Raw genomic sequence first — 12,979 nt, forward strand, 5'->3', positions numbered from 1 at the left:
GAAAACAAATCAAGATAAAAGAAAGCTGCTCAATAAAAGAAATGGTACATAATAATAAATGTGACATTTTCACCATCTACTAAAGGCCACGGGAAAACCGGCAAACTTCTTTCAAAGAAATATAGATTATGCGACTGTGAAAATATGAACGCCTGGGGTTCCAAGAATGTAATTAAACATGTGAACTCATCTTCCAATCAGTTAATCCAATAGCTACAAAACTCTTTATGGCCTAAGGTTATTTATTATTTCAGGCCTTGTGCTAAGACCACATGTGCTGAGGTTCCTCCTTTGGGAATGGGCACTGGACCCCAGATAAGATGTGTTACCCTTAGTTAAGGGCTGCAGGCAAACAGTGCTGTTTGCTTCAGTGCAGGCCCCTGCTTCTTGTGATGACCTGCATTTATCCCAATTTAGTTCTTCAGCCATCAGAAAATTATACCTTAGGATCCCTTCCAACAACTGACATATTTTACCTCCCAAAATAAAGCTAACAGTGATGTCAGAAAAACAACTATTGTGAAACTTTCCTGGTTTGCAAGGCCAGTTCCCCACAGTGCAAAAGATCTACTTAGCAAATGAGTTGCAGACAGTGGAGAATCCCTTTCTCATCTAGTTCACAAGCCTAATTTTAATGCTGTCCATTTTTTCAGGCTCAAAACTACCTAACCTATCTAAACAGTTTCGGCAGGGGTGAAGAAGAGTGAGCTGCAGGAATCAAGTGGAAATTCCGCCCTATTCTGTAGGACGTCCTTGGAAGGAGATTCCATCGCCGCTTGTCACAGTCCTTACAGGAACCCTTCCTTTCTTTATTTAGAAAGAAACTGTTGCTTACCAGACTTCAACACAGGGACTAATATCTAAGCACCTGATTTCCAAGGAAAATAAGAAGCATTTAAAATTTAAGGAAGTCAAAGTAAGGAATACAAGAATGCTGTCTTACATGGATTATAAAACCTTATCCAAACACGAAAACTATAAATTTAGATAGTCGTAATAAAGGTATTCTATGAGATGAAACAATACACAAAACATGCTTTGGGAGGCCGAGACGGGCGGATCACGAGGTCAGGAGATCAAGACCATCCTGGCTAACCCGGTGAAACCCCGTCTCTACTAAAAAAATACAAAAAACTAGCCGGGCGAGATGGCGGGCGCCTGTAGTCCCAGCTACTCGGGAGGCTGAGGCAGGAGAACGGCATAAACCCGGGAGGCGGAGCTTGCAGTGAGCTGAGATCTGGCCACTGCACTCCAGCCTGGGTGACAGAGCAAGACTCCGTCTCAAAAAAAAAAAAAAAAATGCAAATTTCTTTTTTAAAAAGGTGGTGCTTAAGGGATCTAATGTCTACATCCTAACATCCTGTTAACTAATAACTGAAGAAGAGTACCAAAATGACCAGCACAGCTGAGTTCAAACAGGACAATGTGAACACTGTGAAAATGCACTAGTACATACTACCTTATTCAGCTCGGGAAGCACATGGTCTTCTGTCATTCTCAACATTGCTGGAAATACAAAGTTTAAAAACTATCTTTAAAAGCAAACTACAAACATAATTTTAATTTTAAACACATTTCAAAGACAAGGTATTTGACTGAACTAAATCTTCAATTTTACACAGCTTTTCACCAACAAAAACATTTTTCTTCCAAAGACTAAGGGGGGGCCAGAACTTTAATTTGCTTCATATTTTCAGGTTCAAAATTGTTGGTCTAACCATTCTAAACTATTCTTTTTCTTCTTCAATTCAACCTGTTGCCACTCCAGACAAATCTAACTGCTGTCTGTGCTAAGACTACGTGTGTAAGGATCCCTCCTTTTAACCTGGTGATGTTTCTGCTCTTAAAATCTGCAAGCCATCCTTTCCTCTAAAGTCTTACGATAGCAAAGAAATCTGTTTATTTCCCTTGGTCTTTTCTGCTACGCACTTACAGTATATTCATGTACTTTTCTTTGATCTAGTATCTGTAGTTGAATCTCTTTGTCCTTTCATAGGATTGTCCTCATCAGTACTATGTGTTTTGTATTATGTTCCACCTAAGTCAAGACAAAGTATGTTTCATGTACTTCTGCATGGTATTTGAACATGGTTCTTAATTGCATTTGGTCAGTAATAAGCAAGTCAGAAGTACTTTTGCAAATACATAACTGTTTTTAATTAATTTAAACGTCTAAGTTATCTGAAAGGGGAGCTAAAATCTAGTTCCACTCATTCTTTCCATCCCAAAACACTACTTATGGAGCATACCCTAGGTGCTAGCGATATATCAGTATAAAAGATATCCCTGCCTTCATGGAGATCACATTTTACAAAAAGAAAACCAAAGTTATACAGCTACTGGGGACAGAGCCAGGATTACAAGTAGATCTCCACTTCTCCAATCCAGTGTGCTTTCTACAATGTCCTGCTCTAATGAGAAGGACTGAGCAGTAAGTCATCTCTCTTCTAACCCTGATTCTTACTACAGTTAGAATATGTAGTAAGGATAGACACTGCCTAAATTACCTCCAGTAATTATAAGTAAAACCAAACTACCTCTGCAAAAAAAAAAAAAGTCTTGTAAGTTCTCATTCAGTTTTAATATTGTAATTTATTCTAATTAACAACATGGATCTTAAACAGGCCCGCCTGATAAGCACTCTGGTTCCTCATTCTGGTTAGTATTGGTACAGTTTTCAGAAATATCAAAAAGTATCAACATATGCAGATCGCATTCAGTTTTTAAACAAAAGCAATTATGTTAGATTGAAAAATATAAAGTCTGTTTTTACAATATTAGAACTGAAGATCTGGACATTTGTTTAAAGGATATCAGCACATTACAGGTAATTTACATTCTATTTTACTCTTTAGAGTTTCAACAAGTGTGAGATAAACTACATTAAAACTAAATTTTGCATATGTTGGAGGGAAATACATGCTGGATTATTTTAAGGATATTGAGAGTTCACAAAAATAGCAATATAAATGGACCTAAATAAAATATGCATATACTGCAGAGTGAATACAAAACATTTAATACCAAGTCAACAAATACTTATTAACTACCTGCTCAAATGTAAAGACATTGTGAAGATATAAAGACAGGCTATAAGTGGTCTGCATTCTATTTAGCTGGAGCATCAATACACAATGGAAGTGGTAACGGAAATGTTCTACTTCTATGCAGCCACTAACCATTTGTGGCTGCTGAGAACCTCAAATGTGGACAGTACGGCTAAGGAACCAAATATACAGTTGTACAGGATTTCAATCTACTTAAATAGCCACATGTGGCTAGTGGCTACCATAGTGGACAGTAGAGATCTAAAGACAGAAGACCAAATAATCAAACAGAAGATAAGCTACCCAAGGACTCTTATTTTTTTTTTCTTTTTTACTTTTAAAATCTAGCACCTAACAGTGCCTGACACTTACAAAATTTTTTTTAAATGTTATTTTAACCTATGGAGACATTACAAAGTTAAAAAATGTGAACTATCAGTGAGCAAACAGGGATAACACAGGCTACAAGTTAGCTTTAATAGTTCTGTGAGGAATATTTCCAGCACAGGGAAAAATGTTTACGGTGACACATATTCCAATTATACTGATTTGATCTTTACAAATTATATGAATGTATTAAATTATCACGAGTACTCCAAAAATATGTATGTTTATTATATACTAATAAAAAATAAAGAAATATTTCTGTGGGGAGGTGGGTGTATGAATAAAGTAAGACTGGCCATGTGTTGATAACTGCTGAAGCTAGGTGAAAGGTACAACAGGGATCATTATACAATTCTCTCAATGTATTTGAAATTGTACTAGATTTATTGAAACCATCTAAGATAATACTCCTATAGTTTTTTTAAAGTATTAAAATGAAAATGCATTTACTCAATGCATACAAGTTTACTGTATGTAACTTACCCACATACAGCCACCGAAAAAATGCTTTGAAGTTTTTCATACTACTGTCTATAACTCTAAAGAGATAAAAACAAAAAAATCAGAAATAAGATTATGATGTGAGGGGTTCATATATCACTGCTTAACTATCAAGAAATATCATAATCCTTACTGTTCTATTTTATTCTATCTGGGTGACATTTAAGTCTTTAGAACAGCAGATGTTACAAATTGAACACATACCTAAAAATAAAATTTCAAAAAAGAAAATACTGATTCTAAAAATAAAGCAAATAACTTAGATTCTAACTGGTTACAACAGCCTTGCCACAAACTGTGTAACAGTCTTTCTTATTATTCAATAAAGCATGAACTCCTTTTCTAACTTTGCAAATAAAAGAACTCAGAAAAAAACAGTTTTCAGCATTATTCTCATTTTAAAAGAAAATACTCATTGGTCAGTAAGAAGAAAAAACATCAACTTCAACAGAAAACCATTATTACAAATTTGTGCTATGTCATTACCTCTGATATCAATGGACCATTATTTTTGGAAGCTGATTTTTTATTCTAACAATTGAGATCTCAGAAGTTGAATTTCCCTTGGCTTTACACAAATGTCCCCCCAAAATTAAGTGTTATATAAATGGAAGCCATCTTCATTTTGATAAAACTGTTTCTGAATAGAGAGATGGGTTATCGCTTTTTAAACTATCTCTTTAAGCTCACAAGTATAAGATAATTACTCTAGACAAAAACCTGTGCTTTTCATTCCCAAATCTCAAAGCCCTTTCCAAGCATTAAGTTTCATAATACCACTGGAGAGGTAGGTCAGTATCATTAACCTTTTGGTACAAAGTAAAATGCCCGGAATAAAAGACTGAAACATCTCTTATGTTACTAAGCAATATACCCTCTTGCAGCAATGATAAAAGAAAGAAAAAAAGTTCCTTTGTGCAGTCAATATGTTCAACCCTATCCCAGGCCACCAGACCAACATCGAAATGCTCAATGCCTCAGTTTCTCCATCTGGAACCTGTAATAATTCTACTTACCTGAAAGAACAATAAGTTAAACTACCTTTCATTCATATTGAGAAGTGATCATAGAAAGCATATTTTATATTTGCTCTCTGCAAATATGGTGAACCAAAAAATACTTCAAAATACAGGAAAAGCAATGCCATTTCTCCTTGTGTTTTTTTGTCTTCTGAGCACACACATCCACAGCCTCTACCTTCTAAAATACCATGAAAATGGCCATGGGAGGAGAGGGGTACATGTGTTAGAAACTCACAAAAACAAAAAGAATAAAAAAGAAATTAAATTTCAGAAACGTCAAAAGTGACAGAGGACTGATGCAGCTCAACAGCAAAAGTGACTGACGCAGATTAAGAGCGGAGGCCCCTTGCCAGGCAGTGCATGGAGAGGGCACCTGGGAAGGAGCCTCCGCCCTGGAGAAGCCCAGGGATGCTCAGACCTTAGCAATGTCAGCTCTAACAGAAGACCTCAGGGGGATGTGTGGGGCTGGACACGGGGACAAACTGGAAATATAACACAGAGTGGTCAATATGTTCTTTCCTCCAACATACGAAGAATGCTTACGGGGCTACTCTCCGGAAGAGCCAAGGCACTTCCACGTGGGCACCAGTAGCCTGAAGCAAAGCTCCACATACTCTGGCATCTGCTCCCTGCTGCCCCAACCTACAGAGATTCCAAGCAACTTTAAACTGCCTCCTGAATAAACATGAGTAAGTAACCAAGCATCTGGTATTTAAAGAAACCTTGCGGCTGGGCGCAGTGGCTCACGCTTGTAATCCCGGCACTTTGGGAGGCCGAGGTGGGTAGATCATGAGGTCAGGAGATCGAGACCATCCTGGCTAACACGGTGAAACCCATCTCTACTAAAAATAGAAAAAATTAGCCAGTCATGGTGGCAGGGGCCTGTAGTCCCAGCTATACTTGGGAGGCTGAGGCAGGAGAATGGCGTGAACCCAGGAGGTGGAGCTTGCAGTGAGCTGAGATCGCGCCACAGCACTCCAGCCTGGGCGACAGAGCGAGACTCCGCCTCAAAAAAAAAAAAAAAAATTAAAAGAAAGGAGTGCTATAATAAGAAACTGAAGAGAATGGTTCAGTTTAATGATCCTGTCCTCCAACCCGACCTTAGACATTTACTCCAAAGTTCACATCCCAGACCCCGTCATCACCAACTGCAACCCTTCTAAGTCTCAATTTCAAGCATCCCGCTGACCAAACACCCCCTCCTATCTGTCCAGTCTCTCTCCAGGGGCCCCACCTTCCTCCCACCAGGACGCATCATCTACTGGTTCTACTGCCTTTCACCGTCTCTCGGCCTCTACATGTCCTCACTTCCTTCCTAAAGTAGTTCAGATTCAAGGGCCATCATTTTAATCTGGTACTTGCTTCAATTCCCTTGCTCCTCTTGCTTCATTTTGCTCATGAAGCCTGGTAAATCTAACTGCTCCCCTGCTCTATGCCCCACTCCTGCAGCAGACCTGCAGTCAAGCTGGCCGGCCTCACTTTCCCACTCCCAGAGCCCTCCTGTTCCGTTAGTGCCCTTGACCTCCTGCTGGACTAGACAGCTGCTTCACAGCTCTCCTTGTATTCTTAAACCTCCAACACTGCCTCCCCATCCTTACTCTTAGCTGATGACAGATGTCCTGTTAAGATAATAAAAGCACCTTGAAGGGAACGTCCCCCAGCTCCCACCTGCTCATACACTAGCCTCTGTGACCCTCCTCTCTCAGCCTTTCCTCCCACAACTGATGAGCTCCTGCCTCTGCTTTTCCAACCCTTCCCCTTCTGCACTAGGTCCCACCTCTCTCATACTCTTTAGAGCCTCTCCTCTCTCATCTCAATTTTTTACCTTCTAGATCATTCCATCCATAAACATGCTCCAGTTCTTCCCAAGATAAAAAGAAGGAAAAAACCCAACAATTCTGCTTCCATCTACTGGCCACTCCCTTTACAGCAAAACTCCTCAAGGGGCTATACTTGCTGTCTTCTCTGCATCTGCTTATTCTGTATCGTACCGGTTCCCATCACTCCCCAAGGTGGTTCTTATCAAGGTCACTATCCTAATAATATTCTAAGACTCTATTCTATTCTTGGTGTTTCCCTTGCTTGACTTAGCATCTGTCAACCGATCCCTCATTCCTTCTTGCAATGCCTTCTTCGCTCAGCCTGCAGGACGCCTACTCCTCTGGTTGTTCTGTCTCTCCCATCTCCTTTGCTAGTTCTTCATTGTCCCCATTCTGAAATCAGGTCGCTCCTGTTCTCTACGCACACTCATTACCTCATCCAGTCCCATGGCTTTAAATAACACCAATGTGCTGATGGCTTCCAAATGCACATTTCCAGCCTGGACCCCTCCCCCTTGAACGCTAGTCGCACATAACTAACACCGTGCCGGACGGCTCCACCTGCAGATCTAATGGGCATTTCAAATTCCACACACCCAACACACTGACAGGGTGGCCAAAATTAACATCACTGAGAGGGGTGGATGACGGACACTGTGTGTGCTGCCGGATATGGTAACTTGAGAAGGACACACCAATTATGTAGTATTTCTGGCCAGGGATGCATAACCTAAATATAATCATTTTTTTTAAAAATCAGATAACGCTAAAATGAGAAACATAAAGATATACAGACATACATATACATACATACACGATGTGCTTCTTAAAGAAATGTCAACTTTTACAAAAGACCAAGAAAGTTTGAGAAACTGCTGAAAATTAAAAAGATACAGCAACTAAAACAAATACATGATCCTGAACTGCATCTTATCATACTGGACATATTGGAATAATTGCTAAAGGGAAATTGAACTGTAGGTTAATATACTGTATTAACGTTAAAATTCCTAAATTCGTTAATTATACTATGGTTATGTAAGAAAATAATTTTATCCTTAGAAAATATGCACTAAAGTATTCCAGGGAAAAGGCACCTGATACAAACAACATATTCTCACATGTTTCAGAAAAGATGAAGTATATGATAAATATAATATTTTTAAATGATGAATTAAGTAAAGGAGTACTATCAGAGTTGTCTTTATTATTCTTGTAATTTTTATGTAAAATTACTTCAAAATGCTAAGTCTAAAGAAGAATCCAGTATGTCCAAACCAAACTCTTGATCTTATTCCACACTCCCCCTCCCTAAACCTGCCCTCACATTTGTTCCCCCTTTCAGTAAATGTCAATTCTACTCTTTCAAGTACCAAGGCCCTACACTCATAATTATCTATGACTCCCTTATTATCACCTTCTACAAAGCAGCATTGAGAAAATCTCGTTAATTATACTCTCAAAATATATCCCAATCCTGACCACTTCAGATTCTGACCACCATTTCTCTCTTGGCTTCTGTCCTTGCCTATCTATAAGCTTTTCTCAACTCTGAGTAGCAAGAGGGATCTTTCTGAAGCCTAAATCATATCCTTTCCACGACTCCTAACTCCCCAAGGGCTTCTCTTTACAACCAGAGTAAAGGCCAAAGTCCTAACAACTGCCCCACAGGCTCTATGCAACCTGGCCACCCTCTATCACCGGCCAATCTACCCCTACCTTACTCTCATTCAATCCACTTCAGCTACAGTGCCCTTGTTCCTGCAACATGCCAGCCATGCTCCAAACTCAGGGCCTTCACACTTGCTGCCCCTTCCACCCCCAAACATCAACAGGGCTTGCTCCTCCTGTCTCCTTCCCTCTCAGTGAGGCCTCCCTGACCACCTATATGAAGTTGAATCCCCTACCTTATCATGCTCTAGGTCCTTATTTCTTGCTTGGTTTTTCTCAACATTACTTATCACTGTATTTAAAACATAGTTAAGTGCTCAACAAATATTTACTGACATTTGACAATAGTCAAAAAACTCAGAAAATAAAAAAGACAAAGATATGAAAAATATAAGAGAAAAAGAAGAGACACAGAAATCAATCCACCACAAATTCTAATATCTGACCAAACGGATTTCTAGAACACAAATCTGGTTTAAAACAAAGAGAAAACTTGGCGTAATGGCATACTCCTGTAGTCCCAATTACTCGGGAGGCTGAGGCAAGAGGATCACTTGAGCCCAGGAGCTCAAGTCTAGCCTGGGCAACACAGAGAGACCCCGCCACAAAAATAAATAAATAACAATAAAGTAAATAAAAGAGGGAGGAGGAAATTATTACAAGAATAATACAAGAGAATTCAGGTTACAATGGCTTATTATAGCACAATGAATTAAAAGGCCCATACCTAAAAACAGTTATGACATTTCAACATATCAAGAATAAACAGTAATGCTTTTACAGCTTTTTCAAAAGGAAAAAAAAACAACTATAAAGGGCTAAGAATCAGAAACACCAGACCTTCCATCAGCAACAAAAAGCACAGAATCCTATGGAACTCTGCTTTTGAAGTTCTATGTGAAAATCAATAACCCTCAGGGAATCCTAAACCCAGCTGTCAATTAAGTGTGAGGGTAGGAGAAAAAACACAAAGGGAGATAAAGTTTACCTTCTATGTCTGCTTTTTGAGAAAGTTACTAGAGGATGTTTTCCAGCAAAATGATTAAATAAGCCAAGAAACAAAGGCAATCCTAGCAGTTCTGGGTCTAACCCAGGAGAATAATGAAGAAAATGCCTAGGTGGTAGCCGTGCAGGAGAACTGGAGCACAACTGTGGGCTGAGGCAGAGGGGTGGGAGGCTAAAGAAGGCATCTGGAACAGGGGATTCCAGAGGTACTACACCACCCTTCAGAAAGGAAAGGACGGAAGGATGCAGAAAAGACGGACAATGCAAGAAAAGAAGCAAGCCAAACAGTCTAAGAAAAACAAAACAAACAGTTAATTTCTAAAAACTGACAAAAGAAATGTGGCACAGTCATACAATTTAGAAATATGGAGGTAACCCACAGAAGAACTAAAAATAGAAGAGTTAAAATGATTCCCTCTGGGGAGAAGACCTGAGGTGAGGATGACCAGGACAGGAAAATACAGCTTTACTTTATAAAATCTCTGTGCTGCTGGCTGGTCGGAATCATATAAAGACATAATTGTGATAAAAATTTAAAAACTGATTTTAAGAGACTCGTAATAGCTTACTAGGTTCTTATTTAGGTCAAAAGTGACGTATTCTTAGGTCAGTGATTCCAGGTACTCCCAATACTTACTGAAGAAGTTCATTTGCCTTGAGTATAAAAGAACCCACAGCAGTTATAGCATCTAAAGGGAAAAAATAAATAAACGTCATTTGTCAAATTAAGTAAACTGTGTTTAATGTATTCCACCGAGAAATTAAATCACTACCTTCAATTCCTGCAGCATCTAGTCCAAGAGGTTCATATTTTTGCTTCCATGAAGCCATTCCTTTCAATTCACTTAAATGGTATAATAAAGACTCCGAGCCACTATCCAAACAGAGCAGAAATAAATTAGTATCATGATGATCATCAAGTGACTACCTTGCCTGAATACTTCTAAATTTTCAGAAATAAAAACTGAAAAGTAACTTTCATTTTCTTTCCATGAGAAATAATTATTTCTCAAAACTGTTCCTAAAAAGTGCAGCAGAACCATCTGGTCAATGTGACTACAGAGAGAGAAACAAATGACAAGATCGAATTTTGTAAGATGATCAAATTGTGTTCCACAGTTAGTCCTGACCCTTTTAAGATAGTCATATGGCCATCTTGTTCACCCAACTACTACACAGTCAATGTTCAATAAATATTTCTTAAGTTCCCATTTTAGGTCAGGTACCGTGCTAGATACTGGGGACATAACGGTGAGCACAATCAAGGGTCTCATGGCACTGACAGTATAACAGGGAAGACAGTCATGACCACACAGTCTATACAGTGTACCATTCCAACTACCATAAACGCCTTGAAGGAAACACACAGGGTGCAGGCATAACAGAAGAACCTGAGATAATCTGGGATTCAGAAGGGCTTTTCTGAAGGAATGAATGTGAGCTGAGAGCTGAAGAATGCATGTGAAGAACAAGGTGGGACAAGAGGAATATACAAAAGCCCTAGGTGGGAGACAAAATGTCAAGCTGGAGAAACTAAAAGGCCACCAGTGTGGGCGAGGCAGAGAGGCAGGTATGCTAAAGGCCACGCAAAGGTCTCCATTCTAGGGGAAGGCATTAGAAGTTTTTACGCAAGAGAGAAATATGTTTAGCTCCACTGGGGAAAACATTCAAAGGACAATGTGTACTGAAAGAGCCCAACTAGTCCAGAGGGTACTACAGTGGTCCAAGGGAGGGGTGATGTAGTTACGGCCAAGGACTCAGCATAAATGAATTTATCAAAATTTAAACCAACCACCACCTGGTGTGCTGGCTCACGCCTGTAACCCCAGCACTTTGGGAGGCCGAGGCAGGTGGATCACTTGAGGTCAGGTGCTCGAGACCAGTCTGGCCAACATGGTGAAACTCCATCTCTACTAAAAGTACAAAATTAGCCAGGCATAGTGGTTCGCGCCTGTAATCCCAGCTACTTGAGAGGCTGAGGCAGGAGAATCGCTTGAACCCAGGAAGCAGAGGTTGTAGTGAGGTGAGATCACACCACTGCACTCCAGCCTGGGCAAGACTCCATCTTGAAAAAACAAAAAACCAAAAATCAAACAAAATAAATCAAACGCTCAGCATCCACTTGTAAACTGCTTCAATGAAGTCACTATGGATAGAAAAAGCATGAGGTTTGAAAATCTAGGATGAAGTCTTGGCTCCGACACTTAGTAACTTTGGGCCAGCCAATAACCGATTCTAAACTTCTGTTTCCTCTTGTGTAAAATCACCAACACCTTGCCAAGATATTAAATACATAAATATATAATATTCTTGGTAAACTGTAAAACATTAATCTCACTGTTCAAAAAAGGGATATAGGCCTTATTTCAAAATATACTTCATGCTTAGTTGATTAAGAAAAAAACCCAGATAGGGTCTAGCCTGGTGAAAAGATGTTGGAAAATTACTTCGAAAAGCAGAATTATTATTGACTCTTTCAATCTTGGGTACAGGAAGATTCTTCTCAAATGCCATGCAACAATTTTAGCTAGAGGATGCTTAAAAGGAGAATGCCAGATGAAGAGAAGGCGGCAGAAAGAAGGCCAATGCCAGGTACGTGTGGATACAATATCAAAAAATTCTACGTCCCCTTCATACCTCTGTAAGTGACTTATGACCAATTTTTGTATACTGGAGTATGATGACTCTATAGACTGGCCAAGCTTTTTTAAGCCCTAATTAAAAGAAGAAAACATATTTAGCATAAAGTCAGGATATTATATGCCACTCGAGAAAAAAATTAAGAATGTGTTCATAGCCATTTAAATACATAGATACATTAACTGCACCTTTACTGTTAACTGATTCATCAAGAGAGTCTGAAGTTCAGCACTACAATGAAAAACAAAGTATTTTTAGTCACTTCTCTACTGGAAATCTGAATACATCACTTACAACTTTTAAATGTCAAAACACAAACAAGAAACAAAATAAATAGCCCAACAAAAACTTCTATGCATGTAACATCACATATACCCCATAAATATGTAAAACATTATATATCAATTAAAATATTACGTATCAATAAAAAAATCACATGCTATGACTATCAACTACTTTTCAAACAAATAATTACTGTTAAAAAAAAGCAGAAGCAGGAGCACCTAATCTGAGTTTACTACCTTGCTTTCCCCCATAATAGCAAGTGCATGAACTCATCTTGCACTGATGTGGTTGTGTTCTTTTCCTAGAAAAAAGTGGAAAAAAAATTGTGATATATGTATTTCTTAAATTATAAGCATATTTATTCAAAATTATAGGAGCATGACTCCCTTTCCTTGCCTTAAACTTTCATCAAATCCATAAAGTGATCATCTGAACATCAGTGACTAGAAGACAGCCAATCAACTGTTCTAACACCTGCTCTTATTGCCAAAGCCCCGCCAGCTCCACTTCACAATCCTGCCCCCACTTAAGTTGTACCAATGGGAAAAGAGCCCTTTTTGCAAATCTAAGAAAGCAATTTGAAGTTAGACGAAGCCATTTG

The 12,979-nt window shown here is 39.0% G+C and overlaps 1 protein-coding gene across 3 annotated transcripts in view; it reads right to left on the bottom strand.

The window, feature by feature from the left end:
- Positions 1-12,979, bottom strand: part of ANAPC4 (anaphase promoting complex subunit 4) — a 41,719-nt gene that overhangs the window by 11,656 nt on the left and 17,084 nt on the right. For 2 of the 3 annotated variants that reach the window (XM_008017722.3, XM_008017726.3), the window contains exons 12-18: positions 12,615-12,679; positions 12,282-12,324; positions 12,091-12,167; positions 10,227-10,327; positions 10,091-10,142; positions 3,918-3,973; positions 1,457-1,506 (exon numbers count right to left, since the gene is read on the bottom strand). In XM_008017722.3, the coding sequence (XP_008015913.1) occupies positions 1,457-1,506; positions 3,918-3,973; positions 10,091-10,142; positions 10,227-10,327; positions 12,091-12,167; positions 12,282-12,324; positions 12,615-12,679 (444 nt within the window). The remainder of the gene's footprint in view (positions 1-1,456; positions 1,507-3,917; positions 3,974-10,090; positions 10,143-10,226; positions 10,328-12,090; positions 12,168-12,281; positions 12,325-12,614; positions 12,680-12,979) is intronic. The other variant, XM_008017724.3, reaches the window with a different exon arrangement.

The sequence above is a fragment of the Chlorocebus sabaeus genome, chromosome 27 (assembly GCF_047675955.1).
Source record: "Chlorocebus sabaeus isolate Y175 chromosome 27, mChlSab1.0.hap1, whole genome shotgun sequence".
Taxonomy (NCBI): Eukaryota; Metazoa; Chordata; class Mammalia; order Primates; family Cercopithecidae; genus Chlorocebus; species Chlorocebus sabaeus.